Here is a 26,270-nt window from a genome sequence, read left to right as displayed (position 1 = left end):
CGGTTTCTGAGCTTCCACTTGGTCTCCTCAGTGTAAAGGAGACCACATCAGGAGCAGCGGATGCAGTAGACCACATTAGCGGATGTGCAGGTGTATGATTAAGGGGGCAGTAGGAGGAGGTGTCAGAGAGTTGGCACCTGGCCTCGGCGATATAAAGGCCATACCACAACTGCGCCTCCCTTTTCTGTGGGTTTGATAGTGAGGTGAGGGTTGGAGCAGAGGGCTGCATGTTCTGTGGGGGAGAGGTTGGGGTAAGTGAGAGGGGTGGAGAAGTTTGAGGCGATCACTGTCATGACAGCAGGTAGAGATGAAGAGGTTTAGAGAGGGTAGGTGGCCTTGGGGTACTGTCCAGGAGGATGATGTGTGTTGGACATGGGAGAAGGGGTCTGTAGAGGGTGGGTTAGACTTGTGATTAAAGAAATCAGTGTGGAGGCGGTGGAAAAACTGTTCAATGCCCAGGCAAGAGCGGTATTCAGGCTTGATGTTGTGTTTGGGTTTCAGGAATAGGACATGGACCCACAACCTTCAAATTTAGAGGCGAGCACGCTGCCTGAGCCAAGGCTGATCTTTGTGTTAACTGGGAATGCAAATACTGGAGATTCACAAGACTGAATCATGCCTGAACTGTGTACATTCTGGATATGGTATCTGGATTTTCTGACAGCAAGAAGGTTCGGTTGAACAGGTAGACCGAGAATGAGCACTGAGCTAAGATTGGCCCTGTTCTCACCTGCTGAATGGATGCTGTGAGGCAATTACAAGGATTACACTTGGGGATTAGAAGCAGGAAGCCTGGCTGCCTTACCCCTATGGCTTCTATCCTCCAAAGGTAACTGAGTGGAGCCCTTCAAAGGTCCCCTGCATGAAGACATTGGCATGGAATTCAACCTCAAAGTTCCGAATGTTTTTGATTGTGGATTTGCCTCCACAGTGGCATTCACTGGGTTTCACACTCACTGTGCTAGCCATGCCAAATACCATTTGCTGAGGCTGTTAGCACACGCGCATGGAATGTCTGCTGTCTCGATACTGGGCTGGTGGGTTGTGATATGTGTTCGTGCCTGATACCGATTTAATGCCAGCACTGCCACCCTGGAGCTCAGTGCTGTAGCAAGCACCCAGCTCTGTACTCAACCAGGGTAATGGCATGCACCTTTTTGTGCTCTGCCTTGCTCTAGTGGGGTGCTCCTGAACAAGAGAGGAAGGAAAGCATGTCGGGGAGGGTGGCACAATTGTCACGGTTGAATAGCTAGCAAGATGCACAAGCTTTGGGTTGTGCATGTGAGCTTTGCAATTGAGTAGGTGGGTCAGGTGAAGGAATGTGAGAGGTGTGTTGTGATTGATCTGAAAAGGCTGGTGGGTGAGTGAGAAAGAACTGGGTAATGTGTGAGTCCAGTGATGCTATTCGAAGATATACTGTTGTTGCCCACTTGTCTGAGGCCACTGAATTTCTTCAGGCACTATATTCAGGGCTGGTATGCGCTCCCACTGCTTTTAGCCTGGCCCTCTGTGTCTCTCGGTACGCTGCTGACAAGGAGCTGCAGAATATGAGCAGATCATGCTTTAAATGCAAGTTTCACTGCTGAATGATAATTGTAATGATAGCACCCAGAGTGGACAATTATATTCTACAGCTTTTCAGCTTGTCTTTTTGTTAACAATTCACCACATTTTGATCAGTTCGAAGCACGTTAGTGGCCAGAATGCACAGATGTGGAGAGGAACCAGTTTCCCCACTTTGTGCCCCTTCTGAAAATTGAACTGCTGCAGAGATTTCTTATTAACTTCTTATGGCAGCCCAGGGATTATGTGCTGAACCAGTTACTTCCCAGTTTTGGCCAGGAACAAGCACAAAGTAAATCAGAGTCACCCTATATGTATCGTCCTCTCCCATCCCTCAGTCTCCCTCCCCTTCACTGCAATCCCTCAGTCTCTCTCCCCTCCACTCCCATCCATCAGTCTCCATCCCCTTAACTGCCATCACCTTGGTCTCCCTCTCCCCCACTCCCATCCCTCAGTCTCCCTCTCCCCCACTCCCATCCCTCAGCCTCCCTCTCCCCCACTCCCATCCCTCAGCCTCCCTCTCCCCCACTCCCATCCCTCAGCCTCCCTCTCCCCCACTCCCATCCCTCAGTCTCCCTCTCCCCCACTCCCATCCCTCAGTCTCTCTCTCCCCCACTCCCAACCCTCAGTCTCCCTCCCCTTCACTGCAATCCCTCAGTCTCTCTCCCATCCATCAGTCTCCATCCCCTTAACTCCCATCACCTTGGTCTCCCTCTCCCCCACTCCCATCCCTCAGTCTCCCTCTCCCCCACTCCCATCCCTCGGTCTCCCTCTCCCCCACTCCCATCCCTCAGCCTCCCTCTCCCCCACTCCCATCCCTTGGTCTCCCTCTCCCCCACTCCCATCCCTCAGTCTCTCTCCCCTCCACTCCCAACCCTCAGTCTCCCTACCCTCCACTCAACTCCCCCAGTCTCCCTCCCCTTCACTGCAATGTCTCATCTCTCCCCTCCACTCTCATCCTTTAGTTTCCCACCACTCCATTCCCATCCCTCATCCCTCACTCCCTCTCTCCTACTCCCACCCCGCAGTCTCCCTCCCCTCCACTCCCATCCCTCAATCTCCCCCTCCACTCACATCCCTCAGCCTCTCTCTCTCCCCACTGATACCCCTCAGTCTCTCTCCCATCCCCCAGTTTTCCCCCACAGTGATCTTTCTTCTGACTACCTTCAACTCCTTAGTATCTGCATCCAACTCCCTGAGCCTGTCCCTCCAATATTGCTGCCTGCAGTTTTCTCCTCCTCAATCTGTCTCCCTGCATCTCCCTTCCCTCTATCTTTTCCCTCCACCTCTTGGTGCCTCACTCTCTTTCACTCTAATTTCCTTCGCACAGTGTATCTCCGTCCATCTCCCATCATTCAGTTTTGTTGTCTCCAGCTCCCAAGTGAGTATGATTGCTCCAGATGTACTTCCAGTTTTTTAACAACTGGCAGTCTGAATGACTTAGCCATTCTGACTGGCGTACTGTCCTCTCACATTCATTCTGTCCATTGCCTAAGGACACAACTGACTCAGTGGGATGGGTTGGGTTCAATCTGACTAAATGACACACTTTTTCTCTTCAGGGGGATTTTCCTCGACACTATCCTTCCTCGGTACGACGAGAATGGCGTCCGACCCCCAATAGGACAGCGGACACGACTAAGCAAGGGAGATATCAGCCAGGCTCGCAAGCTGTACAGATGCCCAGGTAAGGTGGGCTGGGGGGTGATATGAATCTGGAATAACCCATCACGGGGATGGCCTGAGCAGGCATGGCTGACAAAGGACTTGCACTAGCTGAGAATATGTTGGAGGCAGATTCAGTAATGACTTTCAAAAGGAAACGATCATTATCTGAAGAGAAACGGTTTGCAGGGCTTGGGCTCAGTAAGGCAGGAGATTGGGGCCAGGTGATTTGCTGTTGGGGGAGCCAGCATTGACACAGCTGTGTGAATGGCCTCTTCCTGAACTGTAGCCATTTTGAAATAACAGCTAATCACATTTGATCCCTATTGTACCCTCACTTGGTCTATACAGCCTTTTGCACAGATCTCTGAGCAGCAGAATGGTCTGCAATTACCACGGATGTAAAGAGTTGAAATAAAACTTGGGGGTGGGGGGTGGAAAGTGTGATTTGAATCTCTATACTGACAGCACAAACCCCTCAGTCCTCTCACCCCTTACTGAGCTCTGAGCTCTTGGCTCCTCACTGCTTTGGTGTAGTTGAGGTGTTGCTATTAACAGAACATGAGATCCTACTTTAAGATGTTGCGTGATGCAAACCAGCTGTGGCCTGACATCTCTGGGTGAAACCTGATGCTCAAAAGGTTAGATGGAGGATGCTTGCTGAGTTCAGCCTTTGCACACTCTCAGTCTGTCAGCTGGCAAAATGTGTCCTTCTTTTCTCATAGATTGTCTTCAAATTGCACAGTTGATGAATTCTTTCTTATGTGTACGTCCAGGTGGCAGTAAAAGGAATAGTCATCGCGATATTCATATACATAGACATTTATACATGTGTATAAGGTCACAAAACATTCAGAGTGCCACTAGCATCTGGTCTTGGCTCACGTTTACACAGTGGGGGGTTCAAGTTCTGTGATATATCACGCAAAACATACTGAAGAAGTGTGGTGTAGCTGAAGGTGCTGTTGGCTGGATGGGATATTAAACTGAGGACCTGTCTGTGAGAGGCCTATTAGAATGGCCATTAAAAGACCCATGTAAAACTTGAAAAAGGAACAAGTTGTTTACCTGGTCTGTTGGCCAACATTCTCTCTCTCTCTCTCTCTCTCTCTCCTCCCCAACCCACCCACCACATCTCTCCCCACCCCCCAACCACCAACCCACCACCCACAAATTTTAGATACCCCTTTGGATGAGCAGTGTGCAAGCTGTGTTCAGGTTTCTTCTTGCCTGGGGGCCCCAGGAGAAATAATAGGAAGATGAAGTTGGGCCATCGAATCCTGATTTGCTGGGAATAGTTGAGGAATGTAGGCTTACGTAGGAAGTACAGCACAGAAACAGGCCATTTGTACCAAGTATTCCCTGCCATTGTTTATGTTGCACTGCACTGTTTATCCTGTAACTCCACCATCCTCAATCCCTGCGCACCCTCCCTCTTATTCTTAACTATCTCTTCCTTAAATACATCGATGTGATTCACTTCAGCAATTCCCTGTGGGAACGAGTTCCACATTCTGCACCATTCTGTGGTGAAGAGGTTCCTTCTAGAATTTCTAATTGGATTTCTTGGGGACTATGATATTGGCAGCCTCTGGTTCTGCTCTTTCCCCAACAAGAGGAAACATTTTTTGTATCCACTCCATCAAAAACCTTTTAATCACATCTATTAGATCACCCCTGGGCCTTCATTTTTGAGGAGGGAAAAGCCCCAGTCTATCAATCCTTTTCTGAAAATGTATACCCACACATGTCTGAATATCAACCATCCAAGTCTTCTCTGCACTATTCTCCAGTACTTTGATATCATTTTTATGGTCTGATGACCAGGACAGCTTACAGTATCTAAATATGGTCAAATGAAGTTCGTGGCCATTGGTCTGCTCCTATTAGATTGTTATGCGTAGGTTTGTGTACAGAAAGTAGAGTGAGGTCACCTTTTACCTGGTTGTGTAGTGGTAGGTTTGTGTTTAGGTTCAAGGGAAAGCTGAAAGGCTGTGAGGAGCTGTGTCTGGAGATTCCCTAAAGGCCATTATAGAGCGTTGCGTGGCATTTTGGCACGGTGTTTTTCATCATGTCAAAGTGAGTGAGTCCTTCATTCCTTCCCAAAAATTACTGCTGCTAAACTAAAACAATTCCTTCAAAGTAACAAAACTCTGTTTACCAGTCAGAGGAGCCTATGATTAGACTCATAAAGCAACTATCAGGGGAGACATCTAATATTGTGCCTGGCAGAAGCCCAGCACTGAATCCAATATTATGACAAGTTTGGTCTTTCAATTACACACACACACACATACACACGTTTGTCATTGTTGTAACAGTTGTGAGTTAAATGGAGGTGCAGATCAGGTTTCACAGTATTCCAAAGAAATGCAAGCTGTGATAGATCACAAGCACTGTGAATTTATTTCTCTCTCTGCTGCTTTATCATGCTGCCTACTCCATTTTGACTTTGATTCAAAGGGGGCAAGTCATCTGTTGATCTGCTGTGGAAATAGTAGCAGTGAAAGAAAATTAGGCTTGAGATTGGTGAAGGGTTAGGAGTTGGGCAGGTCAGGGGCTGAGCATGGAGTTGTGGTGAGGGTTAGCCTGAAGGAGGCAGTGTGGGCTCGAGATTGAGTTGTAGGTTAAGAGTTGGGTTTCATTTGACAGCAGATGTTTGAAATTACTTTCAGTAAGTACCAGGCTTCGTAGCTTTGATTTTTAGGATTTAAAAATGTTAACAATGAGTTTGGGGTTTTCAGGGTCTCACCCTTGATCGGTGCATTATATCTTGGTTTTAATACAGATGACATGTTATTTCTGTCACTCCTGTGAAACGCATTGTGTCCTCTTTCTGTGTAAAAGATACCCATTAAATGTGTGCCCTTGGTCGGAGATGATGCGTATTCTGCACAATGCAAGTTAACATCAAAAAAATTTTGCAACACAAAGATTTGATAAACCTTCTGCTCTGGATATTTTGATTGTGTTGTGAGTGAATTGCAGAATCTTCCAGTGTGTTAGCAAATAATTTGGAGCAACATGTTATTGATTTTCCGATTTACCTTGACCAATAGCTTTCAGTTACAAAATCCTCACCTTATTAACTCTCATAAATGGTATTGCCATGAATGACACCAGCCACCCACCATTTCTCTCCCTTCGGAAAAGAAGAGATATATGTTTCAACAAAACTTTTTTTTGTCCAACTTCTAAAGCTCCTTTCACTTGGTCCTTATTATTCTTGGACCCTGTTATCCAAGTGACGTCTGTTTGTTTGGGTTGATTTCAAGGAGTGAGTTTATTGGCTGTACAAAATGTCGGAAATCAACTGGCTTCAGCTTCAGTTACGCCCAGAGACCAGTGAAGTTCTTCCATTGTGTGCACGCACTATTCATCACCTAACGTGTCAGCTTGGAGGGAAATCATTGGGTGAAATCCCATAGCAGCCACGTCTACTGAACTTTTCAGAAGCAAAATATTTCTGAGAAAGTGTCAGCCTCTCTTTGGGGTATGTTGGGATGCCAGCAGTTGAGATGAAGACTTGTGCATCCTTCTGTTTTGGAATGGGATGTACTCTAATCATCTTTGGCAGAATACGCAACTGTTCATCTCCAAACGCATTCCGCCCCCCCACCTTCCCCAATATTAATGCAAGACAGATGAGCATTTGTGTTCAATGTGGCTCCAGTTTCCAGCTGATCTGTGTTTGGGAGATTGAAGCTGTCTTAAGGAGACGTTAACCCCGTGTCATTGACAGGATTCTGAAAGAAGAATGTGTTTCAGAGTCCCTAATCACTTAATCCTTTTGGCTGCAATGAAATTGGCAGCGAGTCTAGAATCTGGCTCGTCTCTTGGCAAGTGGGAGCTGAGAAAACAACTGTAGCTCAAGTTCCTTATATTTACCACAGAACCAAACATCACTGAGCTGTGAACTTCGGCAATGATGTGTCAGTCGAGAAGGTACTTGGTGGCGCGGGGGCATCTGTAAAAATAGCACAGATTTAGCAAGGGCCGGATGCGCATCACACCTGAGATGCTTCTTCCAGCAGATCACATCCAGTTTGTGTGGCTCCCAGTGCAATGTGTTAACTATCCAAAGGATTTGACTTAGACAGCCAGTGATGAAACTGCAGGATACATATGTACCTAAATTTGACCCCACTCCGTCATATTCTCTGAATAGCCTTCCCTTCATTCCAACATCACTAAATGATGTGAAATTCCTCCTGTTCCTAGCTGTAATTGTGCAAGTGCAAAATGGGAACATTGCCACTCTCACTAAAACTCTCTTCCCTTCACCTGTAGAGAAAGAATTATATCCACCCGACTAAACCCATTTCTCCCAACTTCAGCTTCATTTTGACTCACCTGTCCAGATTATTTTGATGCTGGAGATCTATTCAGTGTCTTGGGTGATGGAGGGAGGGTGAGAATGAACTTCTTACAATCGATTTTTCAACACTATGGAATTGCGAGAGAGGCAACAATGGGTCAATGTATGGCTGTGTATGTTGGTTAACCAGAACTCTGCAGATAGCAGTTGTGTTAAGGGCTAGTGCCCAAATGTGTAATTAAGATGGCGTTGAAACTTTAGGACCGCATGCTCCAGGGGAGAAATAGCTGCTGTGGAGCTTTGACTGATAGGCCCACTCCTATTCTCAGCTCCCCACGGTGCACCGCAGTAGAGCTGCCTGTGCTCTGAGAGAAGCATCTGACTGTCATTTGCTGACAACAGAGAGAAGACTAAGGGCCCTCTGCGTGTCATGTAGCCATCACAGATCTGAGTATCTCTGGTTGGCTTAAATTATTGTGTCAGTAAGAACATGAGAAATAGCAGCTATAGCCATTTACCCCTTTTATCCTATTCACTATTCAATATGATTGCAACAGAATAGTCTCAACTTGGCCTTCTGGCAACAGTCCCACAGTTCACAAAAATCCATTGGCTTCCTTGTATTTATTCAGTCACTGATCATCTAGCTGTCTCTTAGAGAATTTAAAACAGTCATAAAGTTTGGAATGAACAGTCCTGCCCTGAGAGGTTGACTCCCTGTTCTGAGACCATGACCTCCATGTTTTAGATTTCTCAGCCAGAAGATAGGTTTTCCCAGCATCTATCTGCCCTCTCCATATGTTTCAATTAGATCATCTCTTCTAAATATGAGATAATAGAGATCTGACCCACTCGCTGTCTTTTCATGAAACATTGCCCTCATCTCAGAACTATTCTAATCATTGTTCAGTGAATTTGCTCAGAAGTAAGTATGTTTTTCCTGTTGTAAGGAAAAACATGAATTTGGTACCAGATGCTGAAAATAGGCAACCTGATCCAGTCCAATCACAGAGATAACACGGTGTGAAGCTGGATGAACACAGCAGGCCAAGCAGCATCAGAGGAGCAGGAAAACTTGACATTTTGGGTCGGGACCCTTTTTTTTTGCCTGAAGAAGGGTCCTGACTCAAAATGTCAAGCGTTCCTGCTCCTCTGATGCTGCTTGGCCTGCTGTGTTCATCCAGCTCTACACTTTGTTATCTCAGATTCTCCAGCATCAGCAATTCCTACTAACCCAGTCCAATCACTGGTATTTTTATCCGTAAAAGATTAAGATCACACATTCCTCGTAAGTACAGATTTTACTTGGTATTAGGAAAGCTGTGCATTGTGCAGTCAGAATTAAGTCATTTGTGCACAGATTGCTGCCCACTGTGCACTTTGTTTGAAACAAAACTGTTTAGAGTAAAAGAGCAAGTAGGTGTATGCCCAATAAGTGATTGCCTCCATGTTTACTGAAGTACTACTCTGTGTCTTTATTATTTCACATTCACAGCCTACATTAGCAACAGCAAATGGCATATGTAAAAAAAACTACACAAATAAGTGCTTAGAACAAGCCACAGAGCATCACAGCCAGGTCCACACAAGGAACAGCAACCAAAACACTGCTGTTTGCATTAACAGCTGGCTGTACATTTTGTGATTTGGATCGAGTGTGATAAGAATCTCAGTGTAAGAAAATGGGTAGTTGTTTTTTAAATGTTTTGTACTGTAATAATTGGGCTCTGCCCAAAAGGATGGCAGGAATGAATTAAATATTACCCCACAAATGAAAGTTGGATAAATATTTGGCCATGGGATGAACAGTTGCAAGGTTATTGGGAAATTTACCAGAGGGAAGAGTGAGTTACTTGGAATAAAAGTTTGCCACAGGCATGATGTGAGGTATTGCATTCCGGTAAGGCAAAACAGAGAAGGACTATATTGGTAATGATGGGGTCCTGGGAAACAAAGAGACCTTGGAGTACAGGTTCATAATTCATGGAAGGTGGAGTCTCGGATAGACAGGGTAGTGAAGAAAGAATTTGGTACACTTGCTTTCATTGGTCAGTGCATTGAGTATGGGACTTGGGAGGTCATGTTGCAGCTGTACAGGACACTGATTAGGCCACTAACACTGCGTTCAGTTCTGGTCTCCCTGCTGTAGGACAATTTAAAAGGGTTCAGAAAAGATTCTCAAGGATGTTGCCAGGGTAGGAGGTTTGAGCTATAGGGAGGAGCTGGGGCTATTTTCCCTGGAGTGTCAGAGGATGAGGGGTGACCTTGTAGAGGTTTATAACATCATGAAGAGCATAGATAGGATGAATAGTCAAAGTCTCTTTCCTTTTCCAAAACTAGAGGGCTTAGGTTCAAGGCGAGAGGGGAAATATTTAAAAAGGATCAAGGTTAGTTTTTTCATACAGAGGGTGGTGCGTGTGTGGAATGAGCTGCCAGAGGAAGTGGCGGAGGCTGGTATAATTCCAGCATTTAAAAGGCATCTATATGGGTACATGAATAGGAAAGGTTTGGAGGGAGATGGGCCAAATTTTGGCAAATAGGACTAGATTAATTGAGGATATCTGGTTCGTATGGGTGATTTGGACTGAAGGATTTGCTCCAGTTCCGAACAATAACCATGACTATAAATAATCTCCTTCTGCGCTGTAAGGTTTTCTAAGTGCTTTTGCAGTAGGCACTCAGTATGTATCCACTGGAATGTGTGTGCAAGCTATGTGCTGCAATTCAACTCACCTCGGCTGTATGCCTTGTGGGACCAGCTGTACCTTGATCATATATTGTTTCACCATTGTGAGGATAAAGCAGGCACTTTGAATATTAATCTTCATTTCAAGGAGCAGCCATATTCCCTTGTGGCATTTAAAAGTACAAAGTTGTGCTTTTCTTCTTACATGTTATGAACACTGATCTTTAGACAAAAGGCTTTCAAGCTGCTTTCTCTCTGTTACCTGATGCCAGTTCAAACCAGTTCATTGTCTGTCCCACTCCAGAAACTGAAACCCGAAGCTTGCATGGTAAAATAGGGACTTGATCCATGTTAGAAGCTGGGTTGACCTCCCTCAACCTGATTATATGTACATTTTGCTGTTCCTGAAAGAGGTCATCGACTGGAAGAATCTGTTGGTCTTTCCAATGTGTTTTTCATTTCTTTATCCCATTCGGCTGATTCAGCAATGAATGCCTGCAGGGAGAAGCACAGCAGCAAAGGCTGACATTGACCCAGTTTTGTTATTAGGATTGTTTATTGGCTGAGAGGTTAACAAGCAACTAGCTGATATCCCCTCCTGCCTGTTGCAAACTGCTGTTCATTAAGTTTACAGTGTTCTGCAGAAGGCAACAGGATAAGCCGAGTGCCAAGTTTTGCTAATGAGGGGCTGGCTTCAAAAGTCCTTCCTCCTTGTTGGAAACACGTTATTTAATATAGGCCTTGACAACAGGTCATTGTGTAAATTAAAGAGGGCTTGTGTGGTCACTGTAATTGTGAGTCAGTCAATATGTGCATTTTGCCGTGCAGTGACGAAGGGTCCAATTTGCTTTGTGCTTGGGGGGTGGGATGTGGGGTGTGTGGTTTCTTAAGAACAAGGACATGATTCCTGTCCTCTGAAGGGAGGAAGGCAGAATCTCCGATGAAGAGTTTACCCTCAAGGGGGAGAGAGGCATTATGGAACGGAGTAAGGCTGTTCAAACTTTGGCATCAGAGATTCGGGGCTGTGGTGAATGTGGCATGCTTTCCAATTATCAGAACAAGCCATAAATACAGAAAGTAATCAGTAAAGCTGCTGGAATGCTGGCTGTGATATCTAGGAGACTTGGCTCCGAGGAAGGAGATGTTATCCTTCAGCTATCTTTCTTCACAGGCTGTTCCTCAGATCTGAGCCTGATCTGCTTCCACTTCAAATTTGGAATTTCTGTGATGGCTGATGAGTCTAATCTGCAGGATCTGCCTCATGTGGGGTAGGAAGGTAGTGCTTGGAGTGTCAGGTAGATTGGATTGTTCAGAGATTTATGTGTGCTGCCTCCAGCCTGGACTTTTCTCTGCATGTCTGAGACAAAGTCTTTCGATATGCTTTCTGTCTTCCCCGATGAGCCATCTCCATTTCATTTGGAGGGATCTCACATGAGTTCTTAGGAGTGCTTGAGCGCTTCGAGGAGGCTTTGTGGCCAGCCTCTGCTGAGTCCCAAATGGGGAAGTTGCTTCAGAGCTGGTGTCGGACCAATGAACAAAGTGTCCTGTGCAGCACAGTTGGATTTGAGTGCCTAGTGCCTCTATGCTGGGCACATGGGCTTGGAATGTTGAAAGAGTGAAGTCAAGGCAACAAGTAGATCAGCCACAATCTTATCAAATGGTGGAGCAGACTCAAGGACCTGAAAGCCTACTTTGGCTGTGCATTCTTGTGTTGCATGTCTTGCATTGATGGCCTCCAGTTTTACTCTTCCCCAGAAGTAGAATGTGGTATAGTGGCTCAGTGGATAGTGCTGCTGCCTCACAGTGCCAGGGATCCAGGTTCAGTTTCAGCCTTGGCCGACTGTGTGGAGTTGCATGTTCTCCCTGTTCAGGTTGCATGCTGTGGTTTCCTCCCACAGTCCAAAGATGTGCACTTTAGATGAATTGGCAATGCTATTTTGCCCAGGGGTGTGCAGGCTAGGTGGAATTACCTTGCGAGTTATGGGGACAGGGCGAGGAGCTAGTCTTGGTGGGATGCTCTTGGAGCGTCAGTGTGGACTCAAGGGACTGAATGGCTTCTTTTAGCACTGTAAGGATTCTATGGTTCAAAGCAACATTCTCCCTGTGTCCACTTGATCTGTAGAATACTGCCAGTATCAGTCCAAGAAGTAGCCTGGCAAGACTCCTTCAGGGAGCAGATGAGGAATTGAGCAAAATTTCTCCAAAAGTCTTTTGAGCACTTCAGCCACTTTATCTTATCATTTCAAAATTCCAGTATTTCTGTTTCTCTCTCTATCAGCTGAGCTATTGCAAACTGCTGCCATATGTTCTGGAAATTAGGATTTATGTAATCCAGAGCAATTTTGCTTCTACATCCATAACGTGCAGTTCTGTTCAATCTATAACCCTCTAAATTCTGACATGGTATTCCTTGGAGTGTACGGGCTGGAATCAGGAATGCTGCATCCCAGCTGCCAGGATGGGGTGAGCTATTAGCTCATGTGCTCGCCAGATGCTTGGCTCAGCCAGATGCTGTCGGGTTGTCAAATATTTGGCTGCTTGCACATTCTTCAGAGGGAGCAGAGCTCCGTGGAAACTGCTATCTTAGCACTTCTCAGCCTTATTTTTAATATTGCTGCCACCATCCATCAGAAGAAAAGCTATTGTTTTCTTTACATTCCAGACCCACGGATTCTGTACTATCCTTGCCGACATTATTTGCCCTCAGCTGATTAAAGAACAAAATACCACAGGGCAAGCTTTCTCTGCTGCTGGAATGCTTATTCAGCAAACCTGTCCAAACTGGAAAGAAAGGTTTGATTTTTTTCTTTCTGTGCAGCTTTCCCCACCGAAGAGTGTGATACATTGAAGGTGAGGGATTGGGCTGATCTTACGAGATGAGCAGCAGTACTTAAGAAGTGGCCACTCTTGACCAGTGTAACCAACCAGTTAGATTGTCTTGGGGGAGATGTGGTCCTGTCATAGGATGAGGAATCCGGGGGCCTGGGGACACCGGGTTCAAATCTCTCAGCTAGTGGAATTTAAATTCAGTGGATTTTTAAAAATTAATTCATGTGGCTTTGGAGGGCCAGCATTTATTGCCCAAATGTAGTTGCCCTTGAGGATGTGGTGATGATCTGCCATCTTGAACCGCTGCAGCCCATGCGGTGTAGGGACAGTCACATTTTCATTTGGGAGTTACAGGATTTGGACCCAGCGATGCTGAAGGGACGTTGAAGGTGACTTTCGAAGTAGCTAAAGAATCTGGGGTTGTGAGCCAGTCTCGGTGTTGGTGATAACTATCATGACAGTCATGACAAGCATTATTGATTTGTCTTAGAAACTCATCTGATCCTGTGATGACCTTTTGGGAAGGAATCTGCCATCTTTACCCAGTCTGGCCAACATCTGATTCCAGACCCACGGCAATGTGGTTGGCTCTTAACTGCCCTCTGAAATGGCCAAGCAAATCACGCAGTTGAATGGAAATTGGAGGTTGCAAACAAATGCTGGCTCAGCCATGAACACCTAATTCCTGTGAAAATATTTATTGCCTTCCTGCCTCAGAGTTAAACCCCTGATGGGTCACCCATGGATATTGTCATGCCCTCCCCATCCATTGCCATTCTGTAAACTAACCACTGAGCTTCACCCACAGAGCACTGTGTATGCCTTGCACCTAGATCAACAAAACTGTGTTTGTTTTGTAGCATTGGAAAGCAGCAAACAATACAGCATCACAGCCTGGGCACACTTGGCATCAGTCACTTTGAGTTCAGTCCAGCCAGCTCATTCATGAATGACACTCGCTATGTGAGTGCAAAGCCAGTAATTTAGCTGAGGAAGTGCCATGGAGCCAACGCAGGGGAAGAAACAGACAGAAAATCCACCAATGGCACACCAGCTCTCGGCACCAGTTTTGTTACTTTTTGCATGCTCCATCTTCATGCACTTTGGCCCTACAGGACACAATCTTCTATCATGCAGTTGCCCGTGTCTTCCACCCTTCCTTTTGTCCTGGTCCCACATGTTGGTGGTTAACAAGGAGAGTGAATTCTTCATCATTACTGAAGCAGACAGTTGTGCTCACTGTGACAAACAGTTCATCATCAACCACTGTATAAATACACATCACCTGTAAATTCAGGAGGTCATAGGCACCCTGCCCTTACATTTTAACTGTAATGAAGCACTAATGTATTGGTTTTGCACACAGACAGTAATCCATAGAAAGAACATTCGATTCTCTGTCATGATAATCTGTGAGATTTTAGTTCAGCTTCAGAATCGATCTGGAATAGAGAGCTGGTACATTGCGATTGCAAAGCTGGTGGGTTGTCATGGAGAGTTAAAATTGGGAGCCTGCAATGGTGAATTTAAGGGAAAATTGGACAGTGAAAGAGCAGAAGGGTATGCTGGTAGGGTGGGGTGAAGAAGGGTAGGAGCAGGCTAATTTTTTATTTGTTCATAAGATGTGGGCTTGTAAGACCACTATTTATTGACCATCCCTGAGTTCCCTGGAGAAGGTGGCAATGAGCCTGCCTTCTTGAACCGCTGCAGTCCATGTTGTGGGTAAACCCACAATGCTGTTAGGGAGGGAGATCTAAGGGTTTGACCCAGCAGCACTGAAGGAACGGCAGTATGTTTCCCAGTCAGGATAGTATGTGGCTCAGAAAGGAATTGGCAAGGAGTGCTTTTTCCTTGCATCTGTTGTCTTTGTCCCTCTAGGTCATAAAGAATGCTACCAAAGGCCTGAGAAATTACCGAGATAACAAGGTGTAGAGCTGGATGAACACAGCAGGCCAAGCAGCTTCAGAGGAGCAGGAAAGTTGGCGTTTTGGGTCTGGACCCTTCTTCAGAGTCCTTTCCTGACCTGAAACGTCAGCCTTCCTGTTCCTGTGGTGCTGCTTGGCCTGCAGTGTCCATCCAGCTCTATACCTTGTTTATTCTCCAACATCAGTTCACACTATCCCGGATAAGTTACTGTAGTGCATCTTGAAGATGACACACACTGCTGGCACTGGTTTGGGGGTGTGGGGGGTGGGATTTGTTGTGAATGTTGAAGGTTGCAAATATGCTGTAGTATAAGAAGGCTGTTTTTGCCTGGTGATGTCGAGCTTCTTCAGTGTTGCTAAAGTTGCACTCACCCAGGTAAATGGGAAGTATTTAGTGAGACAGGAGCTGAGTTAGCCACTGCAGAATTCCCAGTCCCAATCTGCTTTTGAGTCCACTGTATTTGTACAGTTGGTCCAGTGCAGTTTTTGATCAACGACAACCCCCAGGACATTGACAGCCAGAGCTTAATTAGTGGTAATTCCTGTGGATGTTAAACGCTAGATGCTTAGATTCTCTCTTGTTAGAGATGGTCATTAGCTGGCACTGGTATGACTCAAATGTGACTTGCCACTTATCAGCTTAAGCCTGAATGGCCTGCTTCTGTGTGTCCGGGCTAAGCAATTCAAAGTTTAAAACCAAAACTGGCTCACCATAAGTATTTTAAACTTTGAATTTAGGAGTAGAAATCTGATGCCCTTAACTAGTCTGGTCTGCATGTGACTCCAGACCAGCTAGCTGCTGAGGAGGACCAAAAAATCATGTTCTATTGGCAACTCTTCAAGGCGATTAGGATACAGGATTACAAACGAAGAACAAGAGCTGGCCACTCGGATGGGTAGTAAATGTTGGACTTGCCAGCAATCCTAGTGTCAGGAGAATGAACATAATGGAAATAGCAAAGTCTTAGTAAGGAAGAGGAAAATTGCGCAGAAAAAAAACTCAAAGATGGTTTGTTTGTTGACTGTTAAGTAATTGGTGAGGTTGATTAGAGCAAGGCTATGTGGTGTCTGGGAGTGCACTTGACGGTGTGTAGCTCAGTGTTAGTGAATCTAATGTGGTTTGAGGCTGCTGTGAGGAGACATGACATGATTGTGATGTGGGTCAGAGGGTGTCCGTTCACTCCGTCTCAGGTAATTGAGGGGGCCACTTTTCTGTAAAACTGTGAGGTGATTGAGTACTTCCAAAGTTTGCACCAAAAGAACTTCAGGGAAGAGAGAGGAAAGCCACTGCTTTTTACTGTCTCAGGGCATTGCACAGCAATTTACAGCCAAAGGAGTATTTTTGAAGTGTACTCACTGTCATAATGTTGGAAACAAAGTGGAAATTTATGTAGAGGGTGATTCCACAAATAGCAAGATGCTACTAACCAGCTTTGTTTAGCTTTGATGTTGGCAGGATAAATATTGGCCAGGACACCAGGGAGTACTCCCATTGCATCACTTACCCCTACCCAAGGAGAAAAAAAGGCAGCCTCAGTTTAATGTCTCATCCGAAAGACAACGCTGTTGAGGGTGCAGTGCTCCCTCAGTACCAGAATCCACTGTGTAAATCATATTGAAGTACTTCAACATGTTTAAGAATTCATTGCAACAATTAAAAAGGGACTGGCATCCATTAGTATTCAATGCAATCTCAGACTGATGCAGTAGTAGTGGCCCAGTCTCTGGGCTGGAAGGCCTGGGTTCAAATCCCAGCTGCCTTGGAGCTGTGCCCCAACAAGACCAAACAGCTCGATTTACACAAACAAACTATTCTATCTGTTTCTGCCTCAGAGCTTCTGACCCTCAAACCTCATCCTCACTGAAGGTCATGACCTACAGTTTGGAAAGCCCTCCTCTAGTGCAACTGACTCACATCAACTCCGCAAGTCTCTGGCTGTCTCAGAGCTGAGATTGAATCTGTTGGTGGAGGAGTTATGCAGTTTCCCATTTTGATTTGTGTTCTGTGAAATTAAGCCCTTTATAGAGCCTCTCCCTTTTATGTATGGGATATAAACATGGCGTGCTTAAGTTTGTGCACCAGGCAGGACAATCTTGTGGATCCAGATCAGTAGAAGATTTATTCAAGTCACGAACTACACAAAGAATCAATTCTTAAGACAATCTTTTTGTCTTTTAATTCTTGTACAGTAGATCTGATTGAAACATTACTGTTTGATCAAAAGTAGACGGTTTCCATACTTATGAATGAAATTAAGTTTGTTTCGTTGTGTTTCAACAGTCTGTGGTGAAACGCTTCAAGACTCCCTGGGCAACTTCTCATCTCCTGGCTTCCCAAATGGCTATTCATCTTTTACACACTGCATCTGGAGGATTTCCGTTACTCCTGGAGAGAAGGTGCAAGTCTTGAACCCTTGTACAATAGGAAAAGTTACTCACAAACCACCCAAACCCATTCAAACTCCTCCCCCCAATGCATTCAGAGACCACTACCCAAACCCATTCGCAAGCTACCCTGATACCTTTCAAACTCCTGCCTCCCAAACCCATTTACGAACCACCCTAAACCCATTCACAGACTACCACCCGAACTCATTCAAACTTCTCCCCCAACAAACCCCAACCTGCTCACAAACTAGCCTGAACCTATTAAGCCACGCAAACTCCTTCAACTCCATCAAACCATTCACAAACTATGCCCCTCACTCCCGGAAGCATTGCCCTTGCTCCTGGGGCTAGTGTGAAACTGGTTGTGTCTGAAATAGGGTTAAAGTGATGTTCCTCCCTTCAATAGATGCCACTCCCCTGAGGTGATTCATTTCAATGAGCCATAACCAGCGTTTATTCCCGAGACGGGCTGAAATGGACAGCTCCATTCATGAGGTCATCTGTGGGAATGATGCCTCATAACCCTCAAAGTTTCTGACAAACTGGTGGGTGGGACAGGAAGAAGAAGAGGAAACGATTGACGTAATGGGAAACCGCTTTATCTCTCACCCCTGGGACCATGGCTTTGTTTCCAGATGTCCCTCCAATAACGTAGAAGTTTCTTGTCTCAAAACATGTAACATGGTAAATAAAAAATCAAAACCTCCCAATCATACTAAGTGAGGCAGCAGTTGACTACATCAGGCCATGGATCGTTTAGCAGAATTGATAATATGGAATAGGTGATGGAATTTAATCCAGACAAGTGCGAAGCAGTGCATTCGGCAGAAGTGATAAGGAGAGGCTGTGCAGACTTAAAGGCTAGACATTAGAGAACAACTCTGCAGGCTGGTTTAGAGGCACAGTCTGTCTCCCCGGGCTTTAGCACAGGCTATCACCATCCCACTCATCACGCACCCTCAAACAAAGCACTAACGTAGCCCAGCTTCTGAATCCATGTTTGTTTTAATTTAGAGCAAAATATACCCAGAGACAGGGCACTGCAAAATGGTGCCACCTCTCTCTCACTCACTAAGCTGCTGTGTTACCTAGTCAGCTTTTGAACTGGAAAGTCTCCTGTCGTCCACTGGGCTTGGGGAGCCTTGCAGGGAAGTGAGGCTGCCTTCTGGTCACTAATTGGGAAAAGCCGAAGGAACGTGACCGTTTATCCTCACGCAATGCGAGCGTCTAGTGACTGTCCTGCCTGGCAACCAGCCTATAATGTGACCCATGGTGGGCCAGATGCAGTACTGCTTTCGTGTGCATTGAAAAGAGATTGAATTTTTACAGCGCTGTGAAGCAGATAGCCACAAAAGAAGAAGCCTATATTAAGCCCCCTTTTTTATTGAGTTAGCAATTTAACGTAGGTCAGAAGTGATGTACGATGTGGCTGCTGTCTTTTACCTGTTTCATAATACCCATCAAAATCAGTTCACATGAGTGTAAATCTCTATTTTCAAATTGGGGACTGTGCCTATCATGACCTCTCCTCATTTCCTTTTCAAGATTATTCTAAACTTCACGGCAATGGACACGTTCAGGAGCCGGCTGTGCTGGTACGATTATGTCGAAGTGCGAGATGGATACTGGAAGAAAGCCCCATTGCGTGGTAGGAACAATCAGACTCCTGGCTTTCACTCATTTGTGACCTGCTCTGCCTTTCACCTCTATCACGTCTGTTCTGTTTTCTGTCTTCGAATACACTTGTCCTTTCATGTTCTTTATCCTCCCTTGGTGCACTTTAGTGGGGAGCTATCTCACATATCTGAGGCTGAGGATGGTTGTAAAGTGTTAATGTTACTGAGCTGGCAATCCATAGGCTGGGCTAAGTTTGTGTAGGCAAGAGTTCAAATCCCTTCAAGGCTGCTTAGGAGAATTAACACTCAATTGATTAATAAATGAAGAATCAAATGGTAATCTCACTAATAATATATTGAATTGTTGTAAACACCCAGTTGCTTCAGTGGAGGAATCTGCTGTTCTTACCCAGTCTGGCCAATATGTGACTCCAGATCCACAGCAATGTGGTTGACTCTTAACTACCCTCTGAAACTTAGGCCACTTAAATGGCTCCTAACACGTCCCAGGGGCAGCTCAGGATGGGCTATAAATGCTAGTCTAGCCAGCAACACCCACATAAATTTTAAAAAAACCCTCTCAGTCCTTTAAAACTTCTGCTCATCTTAAGTCTCTGCTCCTCCTTGAGTTAATGTCACAATCCATGGGCAGTTGACAACTTGAGATACATTGTAAATGGAGGTGTAATGAACAGGTTTTAGATCTTTGCCACAGCTGGGTGATGTGAGTGAGATTTCTCAGCAATATTTGGGTTCAGTCGCAGTGTTTAGCACCCACACCCAGTTTCTGCTCAGCTATTTTTTCATTTTCTAGTGCACCTGCCATTGCAACGTTTAGAGATAAAATGGCATGTGGCCTGTTTGGCACAGGACTGCAGGCTGTCAGTAGTACTGATCGCTGTCTGTAAACTTTATCATCTAGAAATGCTGCAATCCCCATGCTGAATATACTCCTGTAATTCTGTGTAGTCATGAGCCCTGGATTTTGTCTTGGAACCGGTGGAGGAATGGGCAATATATGTCCAAGTCCAAGAGTGATTGAGGAGACTGTGACTGTACTTTCTAGTGTTTAGAAGAATGAGAGGTGATCTCTTTGAAGCATTCAGAATTCTTACATAGGTGAACAGGGTAGGTGCAGGATGGATATTTCTTCCTGGCTGAGCAAGGGGTGCTGTGCAGTCCAGACCCAGGAAACACAGTCTCACAATAGGAGGTTGGCTATTTTGAACTAAGATAAGGGGCAATTGCTTCACTCAGAGGGTGGCAAATCTTTGGAATGCTCTACCCCAAAGAGCTGTGGATGTTCTATCATTGAGTATGTTCAAAACTGGGGTTAATAGGTTTTTACATATTAAATATATCAAAGGATATGGGAATAAGTGCAGGAAAATGGCATTGAGGTAGGTCAGCCAGGACCCAGTTGAATTACAGAACAGGCTTGATGGACTGAATAGCCTCCTTCTGTTCCAATTTCCCATATTCCTACTTTGGCAAGATGTGACTTAGAGTGATGGTGTTCCCATATGCCTGTTGTCCTGATCATCTTGGGGTGTGGTGTGGTGTGCTGGGTGGGGATTATTCGTGGTAATCGATCCAAATCACTAGTCACTCCTGTCAGTCCCTGACAAAGATCAGTTGTGAGGCTGACACTCCTAGCTTGCACTTTGATTCGACAAAATGTTTGTTTCTTGATATTTCAAAGCCCAGGCCCAGGTACCAAGAGCACAACAAGGTGGCGATTGAGGCTGGATAACCCAGCTTGCACTACTTAGGTAATACTGAGTGGAGATGATGGAAACCTGTGAAATGTTGGATAAAAGAGACAGTAATTGAGTGGAGCTGATGTTCTAAATACCTTTGTACCCTTAGAGCTTGTTACTACAAATTGACTGTGAATTTGAGTGGGTGTTCATGCCACACGTTATGACTAAGCTCCCATCTGGTTTAGGGGGATAGTTTGATGTTTTAATAGTGTAGCAGTGAATAATCTCCTGGCAACCTTTCAAGCTACTTGTCCAGGCCCCTTTGCTGTAGTCAAAAAGCTAGCAGCCAGAATGAACATTGACATCCCATGAGCTGAGGAGGGGTCAGCAAGTCAGAGCTTCTGTGGCTGAGTACAACATTAGGGTGACCTGGGAGTTGTGAGACCAAACAATTTGGCCAGAAGCCATACCTCAGCAAGAGACAGCGCTCGGGAGTGTTTGGGGGTGGAGGGAAGATATTTGTTGGCTTTTTACCTTCTATAACATTGAGACGCCTATAATTAATATGATACCTTCATCTTTCAAATTCCGTTTTAAATCCCAGCTGAATTAATTTCTTGTCCTTTTATGACAATGAAATTGCTTCTCTGTCTATGTCTGATTATCTGGCACAGCAGCAGCACTCCTGTGTTGAGACTTGTTTAACTGTCTGTGCATGTTCATTTTGGCCTCATCTTTGCTAGAAGCAGTCTCTGTCTTTTATTGTTGTTGCTATGTGTTTTTCCTTTGACTGCTCTTCCAATATCTCTCCCCACAGTTTCAGAATTCCTAATCTTGAACCATCAGCATTTGCTGTGGTAAGATGCATCCCTGCATGAAATGGTAGCTCAAGACCCTAGTCTATCTTCCTGGATTGATTTGCCAAATAGATAATAAAGACCAAAGATTTCCCTGGGTCAATGTTTTCATCCAACATCAAAATCATTAGAGCTTACAAAAGAGCAGGAGGCCACTCCTGCATGTGTGCTGGCAAACAATATACCATCCAACCTTATTCCTATTTGTGCTTTGCCTTACGGTACTCAAATGCTTCGCAAATTGTGAAAATTTAAAAATGTTCCTAAAGGTGTTGAAAGTTCCTGCCTCGACCGCCCCTTCATGCAGTGAGTTTCAGACCATCATCACTCTTCATGTAATAAAAGTGTTTCCTTTGAATTGTCAGCTACCTCTTGATTTAAAATTACACCAGCGATTTATGGAGTCCTCAACCAAGGGGAATAGAGCCTTCCTATCCACTGTATCTGGACTTTTAAATATTTTTATACATTACCCTCAGTCTCGTCTGTTTCAAAAAAATAGCTCCACTCTATTCAATCTGTCCTATAACTAAAATTCTCCAGCCAAAACAACATCCTTGTAAATCTCTTCTATACTATCTCTCGTAGTTATTCGTTCCTATGATGCAGTAACCAGATTTGTACTCTGTCCTCCAGCTGTGATATTCAGCAATTCCTTTAACAACTTGAGAATTCACAGAGAAATCGAGGGAAACATTGTTTATCAGTTCAATGCAATGACAGCTTGTGTGGTGTTTTTGTGCTTGCGGTTAACCCAATCACTCAAGTGCGTGTTTTTCTCCTTCCCTCTTTAGGCAGATTCTGCGGAGATAAAGTTCCTTCCTCTCTCATCTCAACAGATAGCCGGCTGTGGATTGAGTTCCGCAGCAGCAGCAGCTGGGTTGGCAAAGGATTCTCTGCTGTGTATGAAGGTAATCATGGATATTCTTTCTATCCGACTTAGCTGGTTTCTGTGGGAACTGAGAAGAAAGTGAGACTTATCTCCACTCCTCAAAGGGGATGTTCAAGGGTTGCTGGGCATTCTTGCTTTACTGTGGGAAGAGGTTTTGTGTGGAGCAAACATTGGCATTGGACCATTCAGGCCAGAAGATCTGTTTTGGGATAACCAAATTGCTAGGCACTCTCCTACCTGTTAAAAGGGGGAACTATGTTGATCCGGCAACCTCCTGAATGTTCAGATGATATTGATGTGCCATCCTACTTACCTGCTCTTTTAGTTCCCAGAATCCCAGCAGTGGCACCCCAGGGATGGTGTGGTTGCAGTGTGGTGATACAGCTGGGCAGTCAAAGTTGTAAACACCATTTCCTGTAGCAGCCACCAATTCAGTGGCACTTCACAATAGCACTGAGGCACTTAGCTACAAGAAGCTGGTGGCATAATGGTAATGTCATTGAGCTTGTAACCCAGAGCCTAGTCTCATGCACTTGGAGCATGGGTTCACATCCCACAATGGTAACTGATGGAATTTAATTTCACTTAATAAGAGTGGAATGAAAAGCCTATATCCTGAAAATAAAATGATTTAACAACCCTTGCAGCTGAAGGGAAGCCTTTTTTTTATTGTTTCATGTTATTGTCAAGGTTAGCATTTGCTACCTGTCTGTAATTACCCTTGAGATGGACAGTAAATGTTACCCTAGAAAATAACACGAACATCTCATGAAAAAATACATAGAAAGAATCTGCTTAATTCCCGAGTATCTGAGAAGCAACAGCAGAATGCGGATCACTTATACTTTCAGTGGACTGTTCAAAATCAGCCATTTGCAAAGAATAAACATCCAAGTTTTTTTCCAAAGAGGCATGGAGGAGGTTTATTAGGAAGGGAATAGACAAGTGCTAGTGGAGAGTGAGAGAATCAAACTAACTTCATAAACAGGAGGAAAATAGAGATTTATTTCCTGTGCAGTTCAAGTAGCTCAATGCCAGATGGGGTAGGAATGTGTCTGTGTGGTACAAATCCCAGGAAATGATGGAACATATCTGCACTTTTCTGAAGGGCTTACTTATTAGTTTGCTGCTCTGTTCTTTGCACAGGCTATTAAAAAGAGTGCTGTCAATTTTGAAAAGCCCATCTCACTTTATTTCTAATTGAGTCTTTCTGAAAGCCCAGGAGCATTTAACAAAGATGATGTGCTGAGGGCAAGAACTTGCATATAGTTAGCCTCTATTGCGCACAGTGCTGACTCTGCAGTAATCTCCAAATTGACCGTGACCAGTAATATGTGCAGACCCTGCAGCTCTTACTCTCTGAATTGAATGTAGATCCCGTAACAGGAGGAGGCGATTCAGCCCTCAAGCCTGTCCCACAATTCAGTTCAGTCATGGTTCATTTACATCTCATGTCCATTTACCTGCTTTTGTGAAAATCGTTTCCCTTAAAGCCACTCACCATCCTGACTTGAAATATGTCGCTATTAGTTCAATGTCGCTGAATCAGAATCTTGGCACTCCCTCCCTCTTGGCACTGTGGGCCTATGGGCCGATATAAATGACCTGCAGCAGTTCAAGAAGGCATGTTCACCACCACCTTCTTAAAGGCAACTTGGGATAAACAATAAATGCTGGCCCAGCCAGTATCACCCATATCCCATGAATGAATATAAAAAAATCAATCTCGTCTTTCACACCTTCATTTGACTGAGCCTGAACACATCAATGTGGTATAAATCTCAGGAAATAATGGAACAATTCTGGACTTTCTAAAGGGATTAATTATTAGTTTGGAGGAGTGGGAGAGTTTGAGAGAGAGACCGAGAGACTGAATGGTGGAGAGGTTTAGCAACGGGATCTCAGAGCTTGAGACCCAGGTAGCTGAAAGCATGGTTGCTAGTAGTAAAGCTTTTAAAATCAGGGAACACTGTCAATACCAGAATTTTGGGAGGAGAGGGTTGAGCATGGGGGCTGGAAGAGAAGTTGTTGAAACAGAGAGGGATAATGGCCAAGGAGAATATGGAACTTGAAACTGGATTGAGATTTTACGGACCAAATGGCCCCTTCTTGTGCCTGAATGACTTTGCAATCCCAGATCAGGGAAACTGCGAGCCAATTGAATAAAATAGGACAAGTCATTGTGACCAGTTGTTTAAATTTCCGTTTGTGCTTTGAGTTAGTGAATTGTTATCCCAGAAAGATGATGTTGTCTGTTGCCCGTAGTGCTGGAATAGTTGCCTCAGCGCCTAAGGCTGAACACCAGACAGTTTTCCACCTTCCTCCTTGTTCTCCTGGAGGGCCTGGGTAACACCAGGTCATTGGACTTCAATCTGCCTCCTTACCTGAGCCAAAATAGTGTTGTTCTGTTAAGGGTGTGTTATTTTTTAAGTCTGTCCAGTATTCCTCATTCAGCACTTCGCAGGAGGGGCCACTGCTGTAATCAAAAAGCAGGAATCCCAACTAACCTTTGGCAGGGGTGGGTGTCATGCTTCACCAGTTTAGCACTTTCTTGTCCATCTGTCACTTAGTGTTCATTTGATCTCTCTGTAATGATTAATTATAGTGGCCGAGCAAAACCGCAGCAGAAACCGTGCTGAGTGTGCTATATTTCTTTCTGTTTAAATTTCAGCCATTTGTGGTGGGGATATCAATAAGGATCTCGGGCAGATACAGTCTCCAAATTACCCTGATGACTACAGGCCATCAAAAATCTGCATTTGGAGGATAAGAGTTTCCGACAGCTTCCACGTGGGGCTTACCTTTCAATCATTTGAGGTAGGCTTCAGTTTTCAAAGTCAGGTTATTCCACTTCTCTCACAGTGTTATCAGCGTGGCCAGGTGAGTTATTGGTTATCACAGCGATTCATTCAGAATTGGACATTTTCGCTGATTTCCATGTTGCCTTTATAAATGCTACTTTATTCAGCTTCATGTGACCCATGATGGGTATAGAGGGTGTGCCTGCACCACAATGGATCTTCTGTTGTTATCACTTGTCAGAAGTTGCCACTGCAGATTTGTTGTCCCTTTTGTAAGGGGTAACTGCTGCTAGAATTCAGTTGTAACATGCAGGCTTCCTTCATTCACACCATAAAACTGAAAGGTCTATTAGGCGCTCAATTTTGTATGGAAGCCCATAGATCATATGCTGTCAGGTTGAGTTAACTTAATTCTCAATTTCCAAATTCAAATACTTGACTGAATTTAAATTCACATAATTTCCAGTTCAGTAGTACCAATGAGTTGTAGCCAGCTTCACACGTAAGTGAAATGCAGCAGCAGTTGTGCACACAGCAAGATTCTGCTAACAGCAATGTATTAGTGACTGGTCCATCTGTTTTGATGATAATGGATATGGGTTTAATCATGAGCAGGATACTGGGAGAGTTCCCGAGCTGTTCTTTGAAATGGCACCATGAATCTGTTGCAGCTACCAAACTGAACCCGTTCCTTCATTAGTAGCCAAGAAGGGAAAAGAGTATTTGGTACGTTGGTGGAGACCAGATCCTGTCATGACTGATTTAATGGAATAAGCCCCAGTTCTGCTCAAGAATGCTGAACAAGTGATAACAGGCAGTAACTTGCTTAGAGAGTTGACAGCTCATCTCAATGTATTTAATTGACCTCGGGATTTAAGACACTGCATCATTTTTTAATCTCTGGCTTCCAGCCTGTAGTTACCAACTGCTCAAATACATCCATTCACCCACTTTAATTCTGGAACCACTGCCTTCATGTATATGCTGGAGATGTGTGCATAAAATGTGTGCATAGCATGCACTGTAT

General features: G+C 44.7%; 1 protein-coding gene across 1 annotated transcript in view; it reads left to right on the top strand.

The window, feature by feature from the left end:
• LOC125448151 (bone morphogenetic protein 1-like) overlaps positions 1-26,270 on the top strand; it is a 116,061-nt gene that overhangs the window by 76,027 nt on the left and 13,764 nt on the right. The window contains exons 8-12 of the mRNA XM_048523220.2: positions 3,126-3,250; positions 17,268-17,383; positions 18,920-19,022; positions 22,345-22,461; positions 25,114-25,259. Coding sequence (XP_048379177.1) covers positions 3,126-3,250; positions 17,268-17,383; positions 18,920-19,022; positions 22,345-22,461; positions 25,114-25,259 — 607 coding nt within the window. The remainder of the gene's footprint in view (positions 1-3,125; positions 3,251-17,267; positions 17,384-18,919; positions 19,023-22,344; positions 22,462-25,113; positions 25,260-26,270) is intronic.

This window comes from Stegostoma tigrinum, chromosome 40, assembly GCF_030684315.1.
Source record: "Stegostoma tigrinum isolate sSteTig4 chromosome 40, sSteTig4.hap1, whole genome shotgun sequence".
In the NCBI taxonomy this organism is placed as follows: Eukaryota; Metazoa; Chordata; class Chondrichthyes; order Orectolobiformes; family Stegostomatidae; genus Stegostoma; species Stegostoma tigrinum.
This window is presented reverse-complemented; position numbering and strand designations above follow the sequence as displayed.